The sequence below is a fragment of the Pyxicephalus adspersus genome, chromosome 4 (assembly GCF_032062135.1).
Source record: "Pyxicephalus adspersus chromosome 4, UCB_Pads_2.0, whole genome shotgun sequence".
In the NCBI taxonomy this organism is placed as follows: Eukaryota; Metazoa; Chordata; class Amphibia; order Anura; family Pyxicephalidae; genus Pyxicephalus; species Pyxicephalus adspersus.
This window is the reverse complement of record NC_092861.1, coordinates 21,305,197-21,327,168: the sequence shown is the minus strand read 5'-3', so window position 1 is coordinate 21,327,168 and position 21,972 is coordinate 21,305,197. Positions and strand designations below refer to the sequence as shown.

The 21,972-nt window shown below is 37.8% G+C and overlaps 1 protein-coding gene across 1 annotated transcript in view; it reads right to left on the bottom strand.

Moving 5' to 3' along the window:
* Positions 1-17,459: 17,459 nt before the first annotated feature.
* The window catches only part of NOL10 (nucleolar protein 10), a 43,276-nt gene continuing 38,763 nt past the window's right edge, over positions 17,460-21,972 (bottom strand). Inside the window, exons 20-22 of the mRNA XM_072410088.1 lie at positions 21,452-21,507; positions 21,182-21,187; positions 17,460-17,956 (exon numbers count right to left, since the gene is read on the bottom strand). Coding sequence (XP_072266189.1) covers positions 17,837-17,956; positions 21,182-21,187; positions 21,452-21,507 — 182 coding nt within the window. The 3' untranslated portion in view covers positions 17,460-17,836. The remainder of the gene's footprint in view (positions 17,957-21,181; positions 21,188-21,451; positions 21,508-21,972) is intronic.

The window sequence follows — 21,972 nt, the reverse complement described above, 5'->3', positions numbered from 1 at the left end:
AAGAATGCTTCTTATATTGCTGGCCATTGAGAAGGCTACCACTCTTACAGATATTTAAGAAGATCATTGATGTCACCTAAACTGTCCTGAGATTTACAAACTGCTCATTGCTCAAGGAACTCCTAGCAATATCTGGAGGAACCCTGGTAAAGAAATACTGTGTGAACCAAAAACTAAAGGCACTAGGCCCACAGTGCATTTTGCTGCTCTCAGTGGTTTGTAAAATATTCTTTAACATTTGCACAAGATCCATAGCAACATAAACAACAAAGCTATCAACATAAATAGGATTTTAAGCAGTTACAGTAGAAAGGGCGGTCAAAAAACTGAAAGTATTTAACATTTAGTAGAAATAAAATTGAAGGTTAAGAACAGGTGGTAGAAGATGGGAGACCCATAGTGTGAATAGGTCATGGCAGTGTCAAGAGGCAATTTATGAGGTTTATTGGTGTTCTTGTTGGTATTCTTTGGTTAGAAAACAGAGTATGATTTAAGCAGGAAGAAAGAGAGATAAGAATAATTGCAAAGTGAGGCGAAGGGGGTTATTGGTAGAGTAGTAGGTTTTTTTTTGTTTTTTTTAATATGGATTCTGCCAGGGTTACATTGGAGAGTCTTGGGTATTGGCCTTTGTAGTTCAGGTAAAATTGTTCATGTTATTCATCCCTGGGATCCCCAAGAGACCTATGAATGCATTTTAAAGGATGTAGAATGCAATCGCTCAATTCTTCAATTTTCAATTGCAGTATATAAAGCAGTTTTTGCTTATCCTTACTTACAGTCGTTCTTTAATTCATCTATATCAGTGTATTTAATATGTAAACCCAATGCAGAAAGCTTGTAGGTAATAGTAATTTAAAGCACCATCATATTACATAGTGTTGTACAATAAATAGGGGCTGTAGATGACAAAGCTGCATTCCTAACAATTACAAACAGTGACACCGGAAGAGGAGAGGAACCTCCCCAATAAATCTCAGTTTAGGTAATTTTCAAACTTTCTGTATTATTATTAGCTAACACGGTACAAGACTTTACTGCTGATATGTAAATCCAATGCTTCTCAAAACCAAGTTAAGTTTTGGTAAAATATAACAAGCACATTAGGTGCTTTCCTATAGTTTATTACTTGTGTGCACTAGAAGTTGTCAGTGGAAACTAGTCAGTGTAGTGCACACCTACTGCATTGTGTAATCATAAGCAAAAATCTTGAATTTTCCTGGAAAAGTTGACCCCATTTCATTACTCTTTCATGCCCAACATTGTGATGGCCGTTTTAATGAATAAACAAAGAGGCTTATGAAGGCGGCAAGGTCAAATGTAGTATTGATGCCCTTCCACAGCCAAACTCTGGTAAGAAGTTCGGAATATTGCAAATGAAACACAGATGAAGCAACCTCTTGTAGGAGCAATTAGAGCAGCTGATGAACAAAAATTCCACCCAAGGATTGTATTGCTATTTATTATGTATCTGAACATAGCTGAACATAGCTGAACACATGCTGGTTCCACCTCAATTACTCAGAAGCAACATGCGTCTGATCGTCACTGCATAAAGCATGATTGGTTTACACATAGGTAGACCACACCATTCTCACCACCTAGAGGACAGGTTGTCCTCTAAACAATCAGAAACATACAAACAATCCGACACCTGTTTAGATCAGGGGTGGCCAAACTTTTTGTCTCAGGGGCCACAGTGATTTTTAAAATTTGACAGACGGCCTTGGTACAGTATCAGATGGTTGGTGAGAGTTTGTATGAACTGATATAGATTACATGTAAAAGTAGGCCTGAATAAAAAGTTAAACGGGCCGTATATGGTCTGCGGGCCATAGTTTGCCCATACCTGGTTTAGAGAGGTAACATTTTGGAATTTAGATAACATGACCTTCATGTACTTTCTATCCACTAAACACTGCAATTTCATAAATTATAAACTAATATTATTACTATATTATGTTCTTTTTGTGATAGTCACTTCTTTCAGTATGATACATGACAATGTCAGGTCTTCTGTCCATGCTAAACCTGTCCAAGACAAGTAAATGGACATACCACATCCCTTTTGCTGAATCACTTTAAAAGAAAATGCAATCTGTTGTCCAAGTGAAATTAATTTGGCTTTCTGTTGATCAAAGCTGTAAGTGGTAGAGCTCTGCACAGTTCACATGTCTGCTCTGATGCATCTATAACAACTCTGAGCATTTCAAGGAATATATTTTTTCCAGGCCTGAGATCAAAGGCTTCCTAACAAGTGTGGTAGGTTACAGTGTAAGGAGTTTTCAAAGAACCAGTCTTGGATTGTTTTTGTATCTACAGCATGTTATTACAGAGAAGCCTGTTTCTGAGGTGTTAGAACAACAATGCTACCCAAGCATTAACCTAAAGTAGACAGCAAATTATAATTTTATTTTTTTGCTGTCCAGTGCCTGGGCAGATTCTTAAAGTAAGAAAAAAAGTCCTGTTTTCAGCAGAATAGAAGAAGCCAGACAAGAGGCGCCAACATATCTTTGTGCCAAAGCAAAACAATGTGGAATATAATAACAGCAAATGTGAGAGACCTGATTAAACTCCTTGTAGTTGTACCCTGAGACAGGCCAGCCGACCTCCAGCTTCATCTTTTTTATACACATTTGCTAAAATCATTATTCCCAGGATGACATAAGTTTGTCTGTGTAATGTGAAAACACAGACGTATTTACTTAGTCCTTGAAAGGAAAGGGACTTAAGAGGAGATCTAACATGAGAGAAATACCTTCTTCTGAAAATTCTGGTTCCCTAGCTGTCAATAAAATACTTTATTTCTAATATTTTCACTCACTAACAATAAACAAGTAAGAAGCATCACTGTCACATTAAAGAGGTCCTAAACTTTGAAATCTATCGCTAAAAAAAACAAGTGGAAGGTAAGGGAATAGTCCAGCAGTACGAAGCGCCAATTTTCAAGGATCAGGATCCGTACACATTTTTGGTATTTACACAATATACAGTAGTAAATTTAGTAAGGTGTGGGTTATAAAAAGTCAACAATGGCTTTATTTATAGAAAAATCCTGGCCTGTATGTGACTCTGAGGCTATTATCAGACTGGCGGGTGATGTTACTGCCTACTTACGCCATGGAAACACTTCCTCAGGGGTCAGACTACATGCAATATCTCATCAGTTGGTTTAGTGGCTAGCACTCTTGCTAATCTTGGCCAGGACACTGTATGCAAGGAGTTTTCTAGACTGTATTAATGACATATGACTATGGTAGGGATATTAGATTGTGAGCCCATTTGAACTTTGTAAAGTGCTGTATAATATGTTCACGCTATATACTTGTTAATAATAATGATAATCAGTGGCAGCCCATAGAGAATGAATGCAATCAGCACTTACTGTAGATTTTGCATACCCTGTTTTTTGAAGAACCTGTACAGGAGCTGCCAGTATCTGAACGGGACTGCCTAGTTTAATCCCTAAAGTACTTGACTTTAATGCAAAATCAAGGAATTCCTTGCACTGCAGGTCCTCAGGTACAACTTCCCCCCCAGCAAGGAGAACAGCGAGAAGCACAGTTGTGATATCACCATATCTCATTCCTAGCCTTGTGAGACTTGCAGTCAGAGGCATGGTGCTTTAGATCAGTGGTCCACAACCTTTTGAAGCTCTCAGACCACTAAATGCACAGACTCCAGACTCCGTACTGGAGACATGGTCTGTTACTCTGGCTGGTGTGCCAACCTGCCCACCTGTCAGAAGGGGTTTGGGGACCCCTGCTTTAGATATTCTCGCATTGCAGATATATAGCTGTAAGCATCAATATTTAGGTGCTTCTTAGCCACGGCTTTGGGTTCAAGCTCACTATTGAAAACATTTGCTAACAGTTAGCTAATGACTTTTAGGAAATCCATTTCAAGTTTTCTGGGTCACCCAACTTCACTGATCAAAGTGTATCCTATCCATCCTTGGGGAGCTTTAATAAATCAGGGCCTTTAATAAATCAGGACGTTGGGCATAAAGTTTTAATTGCTGCAAAGGCCAGAGCACCTCTGAGCCACTATGCTCCATATTGAAAGCATTACCATTTTAGGGGTAATAGGGTACTCCACAAAAGAAACCAATACCATGTACAGTTATCCATAAATGCCTGCATTTATCATCTGGTAGCAGTTTTCCTTCTTCAGCTATAATATACATACAGTTATAGGCCTATCCCTAATCCACCAATGACTGTTTGAACATATCCAGGCACAAGATATACTGCAGGAGTCTCCACAGACATAAAAAATAGGTAAGCAATTCAAATAAAGCATGTGATAAAAAAAATGTATAACCAGATGTCACTTTGATATGATATATGGTATTCAATGAATACCATATGTCTAAATGATCATTAAAGCCAGAGACATAAACAGATTAACATCTAAATATTGGTGTGAAGTTAGCTGTCTTTCCTGTTGTCACACTTGTTCAATTATGAATGTAGTATCATCAGCACAGATTGTTGTTTTTTCTCTTAGCCAGTCCTGAAACTCTTGTCATCTTCCTCCAGCCCTGCTTATGGTATCATACACAGCCTAAAGTATGGTGAGGGTATGAAAATGTCTGTGTCTGTATGGAACTATTTTCTGACATTACTTTGCTTCTCAATCAATGTAAAGAAGTTCAGGTAAATGGGATGTTCAGATACAACCATTTTATCTAAAACACACTTCCAAAATTGGTGACCTAGGCTTTGCAGCAATCAATGAAGCACATGCAGGACTTGTTTGCTAGTTTGCATAGCTTTGAGGTTTTTGGTATTGGAATAGAAAGTAATCTTTACATTTTAGAAAATCACTGCGCTTGTGTGAGATTGGCATCTCTTCCTATATTAGAAAAAACGCCCCTTTTGCGCATGTCTGAGATTAGGGCATGCGCAAAAAGCACCCAGAGCCTCCCGCTATGCATGACGAGATGCCGCAGCGACCAAGACTGCAAGGCTGTTGCAATTTTTCCTTTACATATAAGGGTTGTCTGCCCTTTTATGTAAGGTGAAAATGTTGAGTTTAGGTCAACTTTAAGTTTAGCTAGGAATTGTGATGTTGGTAGCTTGCTAATTGAGCACAAAAAGCCATTCAACCATCCTACCCTCTGCTACTTTTTTTTGGATACTGGGAGGAGGCGGACATCACTGCCTCACTTCCGAGGGATAAATGCGACTAGATTAGCATCTGCCTCCTGGCAGTGCAATGGTCAATCATGGCAGCCAAGATACACCCATACTCACCCAAGGTCAACTATACAATCTTCCCCCTCCATATCATCTTTTATAGGGAAATGCTGGAGGCAGAACTGCAGAATGACTGCTATGTTACCTTGTTCTTCCAAAAGTGGTATCATTTAATTCAGTTCATGTTTTCTGAACCAGAGAGGTTTTACTACTCCTTATGATACATAACGCTGGGGAATGCATTTTTGTTGAGTTAGATCTTACACTTGTTTTTTTACTAATTTTTGGGTGGTGAATCCAGAAATGACCCCAGTTTTTTGCTATAACATCCAGTTTTTACGATACAGGGTACCCTCCATTTTTGTCAAAAAACATACAAAGTTTACATACAATGAAAAAATAATGAACTAATAACTTGAATGTACTGTTTATTTACATTTCTTTTGTTCAAATAAAGGATTTATTGTTATTCTCTGACATTTTTTACAGTAAAACATTTGAAAATTTATTGGGTAAGCTGTTAAGGTAAAAGTTTACCCATATAGCTTTTCCTGGAGTGTTCAGTGTTAGGACAATCCCGCCGGATGCTCCAACAATAGTCAGTCATCATATGTACATCCCATCTACCCTGATACCGTCCTTCCATGACCTTCAAATCACCGACTGCACCAAGGTTCTCTGGGAAGTTAGAAAGATGGCAATGCAGAAAATGCACCTTGATGCTCATATTGCAACCAAGCATTTTGTAGCTCTCCAAGAGTTTCTGGACAATTTCTGTGTAATTATTTGCTTCTGTGTTTCCAAGAAAGTCCTTGACAATGGCTTTGAATGATAACCAAGCACTCTTTTTAACTTCTGACATTGTTCTGATAAAATGTTCATCTTTGATGAGCTGCGAATCTGTGGACCATCAAACACAGCGGCCTTTATTTTTGCAAATGACAGGCTAGGAAATGCCAAAATTGGGTACTAAAACAGTCTCCTTCAGTTGGCAAAGATTTAACGAACCGCTTCATCAGACCCAGTTTCATGTGCAGAGGTGGGAATATAATATTCTTTCTATCAACAAGTGGCTCATGTAGAATGTTTGGATCCCCTGGTTTCAGGGCAGATCTTGGAGGCCAATTCCTTTCCACCCAATGCCTCTCACAAGCTCGGCTGTCCCACATGCACAGATAACAGGGATACTTGGTGTATCCGCGTTGCTGAGTAAGAAGGAAGCATACTATTTTACAGTCAACACAGATTACCCAATTCTGTTGGTGATATTGCAACAACTCAATGACGCTCTTTATGTCTGCATATTCTTTACAAAGAGAAACTGAATGGCCAATTGGGACTAACCCAAATATATTGCCATTGTGAAGGAGGACACACTTTAGGCTCTGCTTTGAGCTATCGATAATTAGCCGCTGTTCAGTCGAGTTATAGATTGGAATCCCCAATTCCTCCAATAAACCAGGTATGTTATGGCAATACACAAAACCACTGTCAGTTCTAAAGTACTGCAGAAATACAATTTCTCTGGTTCGAAAGTACAATACCTTTGTAAACCCTCGACACACCGTTTGCACACCTTATGAGGGGCCCAAGACTTATCACCAAGTTTAACTTTGAAATATGCCAAATAGACTTGCTCTACAAATGTGCTGATGTTCCCCTGACTGTGAATGGTGAAACTGCCACAGATATAACAAAATGAATCAGGGTTGTTTAGGCACTTACGATGAAAAACAGCATAGCCAGACATGATCTGAAAGAAAGGAAATACGTGTGTAAGTAGAAAAATAAATTTTGCCTATTCACTACGTAGAGCAGCGCAAAACCTCTGACCACACTGTCTTGCGTGTAAATGAATAGCCTATACAAAACCACGGTACAGTAATTGCAGTATTATAAGCGGGGGAGAACAAAACTGACGTGATAGAAGAAAACTAACTGCACTTTCAGAATCAGCATACCTATTTTAGTGTAAATAAGCTTAAAAATTGAAGTCAACAAAAAATTTGTTCAAAATTGTTCCCCAGTGTACATAAAACAAGCAACTGTATCTTTGCTAGTACAATATTTCTCTACATTTCAGCTTTTGGTTATCTATGTTATCTTTATACTGTTTTATAGGTGTGTGTATGCATGTTGTTTTTATACTTTGTTGTGGTTTTCCCTTCTTTGTATTCTTTTTAAATCATACTTGTATTTTGTATATATTATCTTGCCCCCTGTTTGTCTAAAAACTCAGTAAAACATATTTAAAAAAGAAGCCATTCAAAACTATCCAAACAAAAATATCAGTTTTAGGCTTTTTATAATGATGATAATAACATTTGTTATTTTGTTTTATTTTATCCATTGTCTATCATCATTTAAAATTATACTTAAGAAAGCTTCCTTTTTCACAGCTAAAAAACCCACATCTGTCTTGGTAATCAGCTATGCATCAATAAACCCAATACATCATCAGCTTCCTGTTACCACCACAAGCAGCTAAAAGCTCTACCTGTACCTCATCTACTTCTTTCCCGTATACTGGTTTATGAATGGAACTAAAACAGATGTCTGGTTACAGTTGTACCTTAATGTTTTTATTGGTGTGGTAAAATAAAACAATAAAACATAAGAACAAACTCACATAATTGTACTAGTGAGTATAGAATATAATTACCCCTCTAAAACATTTTTCTTTGATTTTTTTTTTTTATCTCCATTAATTCATCAAAGCCTATAGCATCCACGTAAAAGATATAATAGCAACACTACAGAAATAATAATAATAAAAAAAACAACTGAAATACTGAGATTATTAAATTGATAAATAAAAATAAATAACCGTTTCCTAAAAATATTTGTAAACTACAACCCAAGGGGGCTAAGGATTGAACACACATCACCCGATCTAGTGCCTGATTGGGTGATGTGAGCAGAAGTCAGAAGAATAATGAAGATGGCTATGCCCTCTGTCCTGTCCATGCCAGAAAGAAAAAGGAAGCCAGAGCGGTGCAGATCCTGGTGGAATTGGATTGTTTAGGGATTGAGGGCTCTTCACTAAGTGCAGGTAATTGTGTGATGATATGGGGAAGATTACATGCTTTGTTGAGTTTTTACTGCTGTCCAGCACTCTATTTGCTTTACTTCCTGTCACTGACGTAATATTTAACCTTAATTTATTCAATTAAAATATTATTCTTCCTGTGGAAGCCATTAAGAAAATTCAGTGCAAATTTGGGTGCCATAATAGTTGTTGCAAAAAAAAAAAAAAAAGAGATATTAACCATTAAACCTGACATTTATGCAAGTGCAAAAATGTATACTATAACAGGCCTGCGATAAACTCTAAAAACTCAAAAGCTGATCTATGACCATTATTTAATTGATTTATTAATTTTTTATCATTAGAAGATACAACAAAAATACATAATTTATTATGTTTTAGTGAATTCATATTTGTGTCTTGGTTTTGAGGGTTTAGTGGTTTTTATTTTAGTGTTTATGGGTTTTCTTTATTTCCCATTATATAAGCCATTTAGATTTTTTTGTTAATATAGTTCAATGTTTTTTAAAGCAAGTGCTACAGTCACACACATTCGCAACCAAATTCTAGACCTCCCTAGACATGGGGATGAGGACACTGTAAAGTCTGCCAGCATTTCACACTAAAAGTGATACATCCTTTTTGGATACAATCGCATGCAAAATTGAATTATCTTTGAATCCTTTTCAGCTTTGAAGTTTATATTTGTCCTTATGATGTTTTAAATTTCACAGTTACTATCAGAAAACATTTTTTTTTTAGATACGAGACACAAAGTGTGGTATAAAAAATCTTTTTTTGAGCTAAAGAGGTTACTTATTGCTGCAGTGATGCTTGAGGATAGCAGCAGAAAATAGATTTTGCATACTTTAAAAATAAAATATTTAGAAGTCATGCTAAAATAATCATTACGAGGGGGTGCTGAGAAGTTCCTGGATTTGCCCAGAAAGAAGAGAGCCAGAGTTATGAAATATCACATTTATTCAACATATTCCCCCCTGAGACTGATGCACTTGGTACAGCGTAGTTGCAGCTTTTCTAGACTGTTCAAAAAAAGTCCTTTGGTTGGGCCGAAAACCAGCTCTCAGCAGCATCTTCGACGTCAGATATGTCCTCAAAACATAGTCCCTTCAGGTGTTTCTTCAAATTCGGGAACAGCTTATAGCCAGGTCAGGTGAGTAGGGGGATGGTGGACCAATTAGAAACTCAGGGTGTTTAATTTGGCAGCCACAACGTTGGACGTGTGTGCAGGTGCATTGTCCTGCAAAAAAAGGTTCCCTTTGGTCAACTTTCCATTGCGTTTTGTCTTATTTGCCTCGTTCAGCTGGTCCAGGAGGTTAGCATAATACTGTCCGGTGATACTAGAGCCCTGAGGTAGGTAGTCCACCAACAGAATACCATCCTTGTCTCAGAAAACGGATGCCATTACTTTTTTGGCTGATTTCTGGGTTTGGAACTTCTTTGGCCCACTGTAGCCATTGGTTTCAGGATCATGAATGTGGAGCCGGGTTTCATCCTCAGTCACTAACCTAGCCAAAAAGCCCTCTGCAGCTTCAAAGTAGCCCAAAACAGCTTTGGATGCTTCAACTCGTTCCTTCTTCTGATTACTGATCAAACATTTCGGCACCCACTTCGCTGAAAGCTTGCACATGTCTAGGATAGTGGTGATAACAAACCCAACACGCTCCTGTGAGATGTCAAGTATCTGGGCTATCTTTTTTTGCCGATATTCGCTGCTCCTTAATAATCAGCTCATGGACAGGATCGCAGGTTGCCGGGTCAGTTGAGGTTGGGGGGGCGCCCACTGCGGGGCTCATCTTCAATGGTGAAATGCCCAGTCTTGAAACGAGATATCCAGGTTTTAACAGTGATGTAGGAAGGACACTTCTCCCCCAGTGTTTGTGACATCTCAGTGTGAATGTGCTTTGCTGACTTTCCCTGGAGAAAATCTGGTTTTCCCTGGTTGTTAGATAATTAGTTGGGGTGGCACTTTCTAGAACAGGTGTCTTTGAACATCTAGATCTACTTCTACTTTCAAATTTAAAGAAGTTATCTGAAGTAATATCAATATCTTATATGTAGTAAGAATGTCTCATATGTCCTCCTCTGTTCTCCAGCTCTGGGCCTTTTTTGGAAGTCCGGCATCCTTCAACCCACTAACTGTGAGCAGAAACCATCATTGCATTACTTGGAGCCTTTCTTTGCAGTATTGATGACCTGATACAGGGACCTGATAAAAGGAGGTGAAACATGTGACACTCCAAATGGGCCCCAGACCCTCATCAGTCAACATGGGACCCCTCAGAAGTTTTGTCACTGTCAGTGGGGGCTCCAAGTCAATTCTGCCCAGGGACCCACTGTTAGCTATGTTCACCACTAAACTGATTATTCTCAAAAAGAGAGGTAGAAGATCTAAGATGTCACATGCAAAAAGATCCCTGCAAATTTCATGGAGCTTAAAAAAAATAAATGTTGGTGTAGGGCTTAAAGTAAAACTAGAGTTTAACAAGCATACAGCAAAAGTTGATTTTAGGGGCCTGCATGATGTAAATGGTATTTTTTAACATGTAAGGCATGACAGCCTAGTTGGAGTTAGTTAGGGTTAATGTAGAGGCTAGTCTACAGAAGTTTATATATATATATATATATATATATAATTTCAAACCTTGCAGGAATAATCACTTCTTAGTTTTATAGCAACTTCCATTTCCCTTTTTCACACCCCAGTGTGTACATAGGAAACATTTTTCTAAACAGCTGCAGCGGACGTGTGTCTGGAATCTTAATATCCATTTTGTTTCCAGGGTGTGAACTCACATCGAGGAAGGATAGCGGACACACGCACTTCAGGAAGCAATATGACTGGCACTGCACTCCGAGAAGGTAATTTTAGGAAGGGAGAAAATAACACTTGAAATGGTTTTGGATAAGTGTAGAATCATTCCAGTCTTGAATATTAAATATTTGATCTGCTTATTTTAGTCAGTTCTCAAAATGTGGTAGGAATATTCTGAATATATATATCTTACTTTACAGAGTATTGTCAGAAGTATATACAGTACTTCAAAGTTATTTTATAAAAAAGAAAACATTTACATAATAACATATATATTTTACATTTCCAATCTAATTAAAACAACTGTAGTAAAATGATTCACTGTAAACATATCCAGGGACTTTATCTATTAGTTTGCCTTCCTTTGAGCTAAGCCAACATCCATATTAAGGTGCACCATATTACCATGTGTTGGTGTGTTCAAATTTGCCACAATCACTGGCAATGTACCACACATAAACCTAGCATCTGACTATAATAATCAAAATGGATAACTATAAATACAAAAAGAAATCTTAATCTACTAAAATCAAAATTTAAAAGTTTTGAAAATAAAGGAAGATGCATTCACTCAAGTATAAACCTAGGGCCCCAAATGCAGCTCTCACTGTTAACATTCAAAACAATAATCAACAAAAAATCCAAATAAAATAATGTCAACTAATATGTCCATAGTGTGTTATTTATTAAACATTTTTTTAAAAGGGGGATAAATTAAAATCACCTAGCCTTGGTCTATTTTTTATCCCTTTTTTACAAATTATTTTGTACTTTTGAATTAGGTGTGATGGGTTACTTGCTCTTAAAAGAAGTTTTGTGCAGTATTATTGGTCAGTTTTAGATGGCACTGTGTCCTAATGTAAATTATGTAAAAAATTCCAATAATAATGTCCTAGATGGCAAAAGTTTGTTACACAATTTATATATGAGGACATAGCACCATATAGAGGTGTGACCTGAGTATAAACCCAAGTATAAAGATTCCTTTTCTAATGGCAGTTTCAGGTCAAAACTGTGGTTTAAACTTGAGTGTATACAGTCATTTTTGCGAATGATTAGGCCCTCTGTCAGATTTATTTTTCCGTCTATACCCCATCAATAAATCACTTTATCACTGCTGTCTCCGAACAAATACAGCTATTCCCCAGGTTAAGGACATCCAACACACGGATGACTCCTAGATACGAACAGGGCTTCCCTGCTCGCTTGTGTACAGAATGAAGGCATGAGGGAGGGAGGGGCAGTTTGCATGACTTGCAGGAGAAATCTTTTGCTAAACACAGCTGAGGTTGTGGGTGATCTTAGGGGGGTGAGCTCTTTCTGCAGCCTCTTGTAACTCTTTAATGACCAAGACAAACGCTGCAGTTGTTTCTTTTTGCATATCAATGCACAGCTTGCTCCAGAAGTTAATGAATGTCCAGGATCCAAAAGGTATTTTTTTTGCTTTGTTTGTGATTAACTCACAGTGAGGATTTTATACAGTAACTGACACCATGGTGCCAAATATTATCTTAGGACAAACATCTGTCCTAATTGCATTCATTAAAATAATGTACCTGTTGCAACTTACATACAAATTTACCTACAGTCCCCATCTCGTATGTAACCCGGGGACTACCTGTATCCACAATTACAATTTCCCTTCTTTTTGTGATAAGGTGACAATTGTATTTTTCCATGACTTCCTGTTTTGCTATAATGGTCACTCTCCATAATCTCCAAGTCTCCTCCACTGTTATATAAGACTGTGGTATAAATCTCGGGACTAGACAGAAATACAAATCTTTTGGGTTAAACTGCTCCTTTTGTATTGTTATCCTGCATTTAGTTGCTTGCCTAGAGTTTGACTTTCTTTATAATGGAATTATGTCATCTGACAATTTAGGATATTAATAATAATCTGTGGAGTGTGTTTCATAGTACTACCCTGCACATACCAATAGACTATGTTGAGACGATTACCTTCCTAGGTGTGTATCCGATTTATAGCCAACGCGTTTTGTCATTAAGTGTGTTTTGTAAGAATCGGAAGTGAGGAAAAGTGGAAATTCTTGTTTGTCCCCCTCACAAGGCCTTAGGTCATTTTCTTGAAAATGTCAACTGTCAATCTGAACACCTCCACTTCAAGTCTTAAGCTGCGTACACACTTGCAATTTTTGTCGTTGGAAAGGATCTTTCACGATCCTTTCCAACGACAAGGGAGTGCACGATGCATGAACGGTGCTGTACATACAGCACCATTCTGCTCTATGGAGAGGGGAGGGGGAGAGCGACGGAGCGGCACCCTGCTGCACGCTCTCCCCTTCCCTTTCATTAGGATCGGCTGTCGTCCATCGTCCGTGGATCCGGCAGGTCGGTCGTCCATCGTTGGATGATGGACGACACCGACTGTACACACGGCAGATTTTCGCCCGATAATTGGCCGATGCCGATTATCGGGCGATAAAAATCTGACGTGTACGTAGCTTTAGTCACATTGGTCTGCTAAGTGGTAGAAAAGAATTGAAGAAACTGGAGCTTCTATGTTTTCTTTGTAATAGGTGGCCTCACTAGCTAATAGAAAGTTTCTGGCAGGGTAAAGGTTTAGACATCTTGTACCTTTAAATGCATACATTGTATTTATGTTGTGACAAACAGCCTCACAGGTTGCAAGAAATAGGTTTACATGGGAAATGTATTGCGCCCAATGGCAATTTTTGTAACTGAAGAAAACCTTCAACTAAAATGAAACACTCACTGGGTCACCCTACCTTCCCTAATTACCTACTCTTTGAAGATAAAAAAAAGAAAAAAAAAAAAATCATACTTCCCCTACCCCCATCTTCTTTGTTCAATGGGGATCTACCTGAAAAGACAGCAATGTCATGCCCAATGTGAAAGTCTACTGTGAGTTAAGTAAAATTGTAATTCTTGTTTAATGTTTTTTCCACCTAAAAGAGTGCTGAGAGGTAGAAAAAGGTGTAGGTGGCCCTTTCATCGGAGTGGAAGGTCTGTAGATGACCTTGAAAGGGAGACAGACCAGCTAAAAAAACAATGTCATTGTCATTAGTGCTCTAGACCAGTGGTCCCCAACCTTTCGGAGCTCTTAGACCACTAAATCTGCGGTCCCTGGACATGTGCAGGAGCTGTGTGTCACTCAAAGGGTAAGAAACTTCCCCTAGAGTAATGTCATGATGCCAGAATCCACTCTCCCATCGCAGGTCTGAGCCTGTGCAGAGGCACAACCCGCCCAGGGGTGACATGGTCCCCCCCCCCAAGAAAAGTCTTTCTCCTGACCCCACTGGGGGGTGCACCGGCTGGGGCTACGGACCACCGCTAGTCTCTGTGCTCTCAAGACCCACCTGTCAGAAGGCCAGGTTGGGGACCCCTGCTTTAGAGCCCTGCCAAGGAAAAAATGGGAGGGTTTTTTTGGCTACTACAACTCTACTACAACATGTGTACTTAGCAGAGAATTTTTAGTGCTCTCTTCAGTTGGGCTTCCTAAACTCATGTCCTCATCCATCAGTGGAAGAGAGTGGAACCAATAATTATAACTCCTGTGGGATCAGGGCATTAAAAGCCATCCTCACCTTGCATTCACAAGATAATGCTGCATAGAGTGACACCATGTCATTACAGCCCATAATGTACAATATTGCATGAACGTAATAAGGTGAAATGAAAATGTACAAAAATGGCAAGGTTTCTGAAGACTACAAGATTTCTCTGTCATAAATCAAATCACTGATCTTTACCTACTTTCCTTTTGTGAACAGATGTACAAATGACAAAACTCAACCAAGTGCTTGCACGGTGCAAAGGGAACGTTTTCTCCCAGCGATCGACACACCAACAAAGGAAGTTCAACTTTGACATCTGCAGGATATGGTATTCAAGGATACCAACAGTTTGGCAATGGTATTGGAAATTATGAGATTTCGTAAGAGCTTAAGCAGACCCAGGAAGGACATTGGGGAGGATTTTTCCTCTTTGTAGAAATGTGCAGGAGTAGGAGCACAGAGGGACTGCAATGAGCCATTGCTGCAGGTGTTCAGTGGGAGGACAGACATTCCAGAATCGGATGATATTTACTTGTTAATCAATTGCACAAACTAATCCTTGTAACAGAAAAGCTGACATAACAGAACACTCGCCAGATACATTTATGATCCCTAAATCTTTAATAAGGTCAGAATTTGAAATATAAATATAAAGGTTAATATGTTTTTTTTCTCCTGTAAATCTCTGAATTCATCTTGTATCTTTGTTATTGTCCCTATCTTAATTGCAGGGTCGCTACTACTTTTTAGTCCTCCATCTCTTGATGTGGCCATGCTACGGAATCACAAAGAATAACTATTTTACAAAAAATATGCAAATATTCTTTTTTTTTAAAAAAAGGTCTTCTATGCAGTCCAGTGACATCTTAAAACTTGAAGCAGAGCTAAATAAACCTTTTGGCTTTATCACCAGCTCCAACAACTTGCCTTTTGGGTTCAGGTCTTTGGCCATCTTGACTGGTCAGACCAAAATGGCACAAATTTAAGGGAGTTCTATTATTCCTGGCACCTGGGTATGCCAGGATTGTACACTGAACTCTTCATTCATTCATTGTACATTCAACAGATGATTGCAAACTGGAATGTAAGTTTGTTTTAATGCTGCAGGAACATAGCATGTCTGTTCTGCAACAAGGAGCTGTCTGCTTGCAATTTTTGTTTTTAAAGTTTAGTCTTATCCCCTCTTCTCACCTTCATGGTCATCTCAAGTCCTGGCATCTTCTATACTTCCACCTCTATTGTATAGCTTATCATCATTCATGAAGAAGTTACATATTAACTCATATCAACCAGAAAATAACATTGTCTTTATCAATAACCATGGGGGTCTACTAGTATAGAATAGCATTTGTTAGGTGGGAGTGCTCCATGGTACAACTCCCTCAATGAATGGTGGAGTCAGGTACTTGTACAATGAAGAAATCCTGGCATCTACCAGTGCAGGTCCCTTCACTTCCATGCCACTAAAAAAAGGATAGAAGAAAGCCTTCTACCTTTTATTGTAAAAATTGACTCGGCTCTTCCATCCACATTCCTTGTTCTTCCAATAATTATTGCTATTTTAGCAACAAGATCACACAGAAACCAGGAGAGTAACTTGTACAGGCTGACTACATTTCCTAGTTGTCAGTGCTGAATTATAAGATGCACTTCCACAACAGCAGCAGCTGGGACCACATAGAAGGTGACATGAAAAGGCAAATGATTAATCCGTTCCCATGAAAAAAAAATCCTATAGTTATTGGCATAATATACATAGATGGGGCTGTATAAAATAATTTAAACACTGCCTAATACTAAAATACATAAATACAAAAGCAAATAGATGAAATAAATTAAAATTTACCCTCACTTTACCTTGCTGAGAAGAGTTGAGTGCCTACTAGGGTGGTGCTGAGAAGGAAGGAGGAGATGTTATGTAATTCACAGAGAGTTATAGCGCGGGTTGTTCACTGAATAGTAGCAACTGGCATACTGACGCTTGTGGGCAGTCATGGCTTTGTCTCGAGAGAGGTAAAAAAAAGGGTAGCGCGCAGTGTTATGCCTCATTTTGACCCATACAAGTTCTAGCACAAAGGTTGTATACCAAGCAAAATTATTCGTGTTGAAACAGGACTTTTACCAAGTTGGACTTATTCCGAAGCGGACTTATATACCACTGTATATATATATATATTTATTCCGAAGCGGACTTATATACCACTGTATATATATATATATATATATATATGTATATATAACAGTGAGGGGAAAAAAGTATTGGATCCCCTGCTGATTTTATATGTTTGCTGTGACAAAGAAATGACGAGTCTATAATTGTAATGGTAGGTTTATTGTAGCTGTGAGAGACAGAATAACAACAAAAGAATCCTCAAAAAAAAGTCAGAGCTTGATGGGCTTTGTAAAGAGTAAAATAAGTATTTGATCCCCTATCAACCAGCAAGATTTCAGGCTCCCTCCCATCAGGTGTCTTCCCTGTATGTAGGTATGAGCTGAGATTAGGAGCACCCTAAGGAAGTTCTCTTAATCCAAGCTTGTTACAGTACCTGTATAAAGACACCTGTCCACAGAAGCAATCAATCAATCAAACCATTACAATTATAGACTGGTCATTTCTTCATCAATGGGAATCCCAAAATATGCTGTCATTTAGCCAGGGTTAGGTGACATGTTATCTGCAGCATTGTGCACCAATGTGTCTAATGTAATCTGCTTTACATGAATTATATTTATGGTTCATCAAATGCATTCACCTAAACATGTTCATGTAGCTTTCCTCAATTTTTAGAGAATGATAAAACTGGCTGTATTTCTGAACTCTCTCAATAACCTTTATACAAATGACACATAAAAAAAAGTAGAAAAAAAATAATGATTTATTAAAAATGTGTGAGAATGGACAGGGCTTCTGCTAACCATAGGTGGATCTCCGATTCTAACTTCATCCCCTGGTGATCAGTCGGAGTTAGAGTGGTGTCAGAGTTAATAAAGCCCAGATCTTCATCCACATTCCATAGGTGACACTTTATGTTGCTGTAAAACAATAATCCTGCCAGACTGAAAATGATTATCCAGAAAATTAACACACAGATCTGTCTACCACAATTCAGGAATCCAAGCATTACTGATTTGTGAGTTGTATGGCTCTGTACAGATTGGACAATCCTGTGCGTATATACAAATCACTGTGCTTGGATTTAGATTCATTCATGATGGTCCAGTCCAGTCCAGTCTGTTAATAAAACGGTCTCCCCTTTGCAGGTTTACTCCTCAAGTGTCCAGCTGAACGCCGCAGTTTTTTCCTTTCCTCTTTGTGTTGTTTTTCTGCTTCTTGTCGCTTTTTTTGTTGCTCAGACTGAAAAAGAGAAATGTAGAATATAAATGTAAATATCACCTAATCAGAATGTTAAATAGCATTTTTAAACTCTTAAAACTACTATACAACTTTCTCCATACCCCTGAATTTATACGAATGTATATTATAATTTTTAGTTCTTTTATTGTCTTATGTTTGGATGCCCTAAAAGCATTTATTTTGCAAGAGACACAAGTAAAAACAATATCGACTTTAATGTCCCTCAATAAACCCCATTACAACATTTTGACATAGGCTAATCATTTTTTTGCTGCAGGTATCATCTGATATAAGTCACTGGATTGAGTTTCCTTATATATTCCTCGCCATGTTTGGCAATCCTTATATATTGCTGGTGGACATGTTCTGTCAGCTGAGCACCTGTCACAGTTGTCATAGACACAAAACAAACTCAACATACACTAGAAACATTTGTTCACTCAAAAACCTTGAACTCCTCATAGTTCATCTAAGTACAATATTAAAGAGAGTGGAAATCCTAAACTAATTCAACTCACCAACAAAAAAAAAGTCAGAATGAATTCTGCTTTATTACTGCCAATAGAGAACTTCAAACACTACCTAATATTTTGTGAAATAGAATATATCCATGAGTCCCATGCCTAACTGCTAGACAACAAAAAAAGCTCAATTCACAAAGCAAAGACACCAGGATTTATATCTTTATTTCCAAAAAATGATAGATATTTTCAAATGAGTCCAATGAAATTAAAAAATTAGCCACATAGCTGAAAACAGAATGCCATACGTTGGGATTAGCGTTGTGAATAGGGCTTTATTATGAAAAAAATGTCATGTGGATCAATTATAGAAAGCCACAACTCCTAACATCCAATAGTGAGCTGATAATGCTGTGCTAATATCTAAAAACCTCTCCTTGTTACTGAGATGAGGTGAGTGGAAAGTGTTCTGTAGTTCTAACACAATTCTTGTTCTTGGGTGACAATAAACCTGCAACCATAGTAGACCTATTTGAAAATGCTTTAATAACGGAGGACATTTACCTGTATGTACTGCTATTATTTAGTGGAGGAATGCTAACATTTATTGCAATAAACTGCAATACACACTTCTAATATCTGGACTCGGCATTAGATACTAATGACCACTGAACTGCATGTTGTATACTACATTTCTAACCCCTGAACCAGGCATCACCTACCACTGTCCCCTAAACTCTACATTACATATTACAGACCCCTAAACTCTGCATTGCACACCATTGACCCACAAGCTTCCTATGGTCTTTCTCATTCTATACGCTTGCTCCTACTTTCTGCTCATTTAAAAGAGCACTGAAAACCCATTTTTTCAAATTTGCCTACCCATCTTCTTCTGTCTTTTGAAACCATCACTACTTTCCACCACTACCTTTACATACTACTAAGCCCTGCCTGCTCTGTCTCTGCCTTTAAAAATAAACTTTTGTTCTTTTGCACAGTAATTGAAGCAATATTTGTGGGTACAAGGACTGTGACATATGTGTGCCATGTGTATACAATGAGTAGACTCATTATATTTACCTATGGTGCTTTAAGCTCATACCATGGTCAGTGCAGTTTTGCCACACACCATTCACAGTTACATCACATGTGTGCTATATTTAGGGCACACAAAACCATTATACAACTCCAGCAATGCCGTGGTTAATTTTGCAGGTCTACATACAATTATATAATTCACATATCGCAACAGTTTTAACCTTTAAAGGGTTCACATATTTTTTTTTCCCCCACACAGTCTTACGTTTCAGTTTTTTTTTTTTTTAGGAATCCTAATGATAATTAGCAGTTGTTTTTTATGTTTGTTGTTTGCTTTCAATGTCAGCAAAGCCAAATAAACAGTTTTTAGGTTTTGTTCTGTCTATATCTGGGCTGCTCTTTGTGTCAAATAATGATGTGAGCTCCCACATATCGACCAAAAAAAAAAACCCAATGGTTTCTAAAGCACAGCTGATCACATGCCAGAACCAAATTGCACTCAGAAGTGTATTCTAAGCTAAATAGGGATGATGACTACTTAGCATTCCTTTGCATACAGAAACACTGGATAAGTGGCCTCCGTAGTCAGAAGAAAGCCTAATGGAATTGTAATTTGCTCCTTTTTACAGAGTTAGACAGGCAATGCAATGCAATGCAATGCAAAGGTACCTTTCTGGCTAACACTCCCTCCCCTAATACTGCTGTGTAGCAGAATACGGCTCATATTAAGATTTAGGTCCTTTAGTTAACTTAGGTAAAAAAGGATTCATATTAAGGATTAATAAATAAGTATTCATAAATACACAAATAAATTACACTGTACTGTTTATATGAACTAAGTTTCTGGCTTAGAAAAAAATACAGAATAATAATAATAATGAAATTTGGTCATGGTCGCTAACAATTGCTTTGCGAATACCCTTGTCTGTGCTGATTTTCTCAGAAAAGTATGTGTAAGACAAGACCAACATGTCATCTGAGATTCTCTGGATAGCAGGGCAAATCCTATAACACGGCTGGCTCTTTTCCAGCACTGCCCTGATGTCTAAAAAAAAGTTTAAAATGTGCATGATCAGATTACCCAAGTGCTAAATATAAAGCCTGCAATGCTCAGTCAAAGAAATCTATCACTGACTGCTATATGATGAGATGAATGAATCCTAATCTAGAAGTTACTCTGATCAGCTGACAGATGAACCCAGTCATCTACATTACATAACCACAAATCTTTTCTGCTGCAGTGTCTTCTGTAACCTGATAATACATTGCAGGGGTTTTAATGCATTATCTTGACATTTTCATGTCCATGGAAGAATCTATAATGTTCAGCTGAACTTTATGAAGACTTTAACAAATGCAAATAATAATTAAAGAATAGTTCAATTAAACCGATTGGAAAAAAAATGCCCCCCTCCCTAGTTTCTTGTCTTTCTTTCTTTATTTTGTTGCTACACTGCTTACCTTGTTCTATTATATGATATACAATGTGGCTACTATAACCTGAGTGACACTGATACTTTTGTTAAATGTTTGATTTTTATATTATTGCTAATTTTACTGTGGCTTGTCTGGAGCACAGTCTTCTATGTTTATCCACTTTCCACACTTTGACTACTTTGTTTTCTTTTATATTGTACAATGTGCTTACAATGTCACGACTGGCACTGTTATATTTGCTTAAGGTTAAATTGTAATGTTTATTACAGCTCTCCTCGAATACCACCCTTTCCTTTAATCTGTTTCTGTATTTTTCTTTATTATAGTCACTTCTAGATTTTTTATTAATAAATAAAAATGGTATTTTTAAAAATAAATAAAAATTCCTCTTCCCCAACATGCCTTTACTTATCCCATATTAAGATATGTCAAATATGGCTGTCAAATACAGGTAGTCCCCGGGTTACATACAAGATAGGGACTGTAGGTTTGTTCTTAAGATGAGTTTGTTTGTAAGTCGGAACAGGTACATATTTATAATAAATGAAATTAGGACTGATGTTTGTCTTAACATATTATTAGGCAGCGTGGTGTCAGTTACTGTATAAAATCCTCACTGTGAGCTAATCATAAACAAAGCAAAAAAAACAAAAACAAAAAAAAAACCTAGACATTCATTAACTTCTGCAGCAAGCTGTGCTTTGATATGCAAAAAGAAACTGCAGAGTTTGTCTTGGTCATTAAAAAGAGTTACAAGAGGCTGCAGAAAGAGCTTACCTCCCTAAGATCACCCACAACCTCAGCTGTGTTTAGCAAAAGATTTTTTCTGCAAGTCATGCAAACTGGCCCCTCCCCCCTCCAAGCCTTCCTTCTGCCCACAAGCGAGCAGGGAAAACCCTGTGCGTATCTAGGAGTCGTCTGCATGTAGGATGTCCTTAAGCCAGGGACTATCGGTACTTATCTGTAGTTCAGGTTTATAGAACAATACATAGTTTTCAAGGGGATTATTTCAGTAAGTGTTTTTTCAAGCATCATGTATTGGTTCTGTTTTATAATGGAGAATGCTAGTTTGCTGTA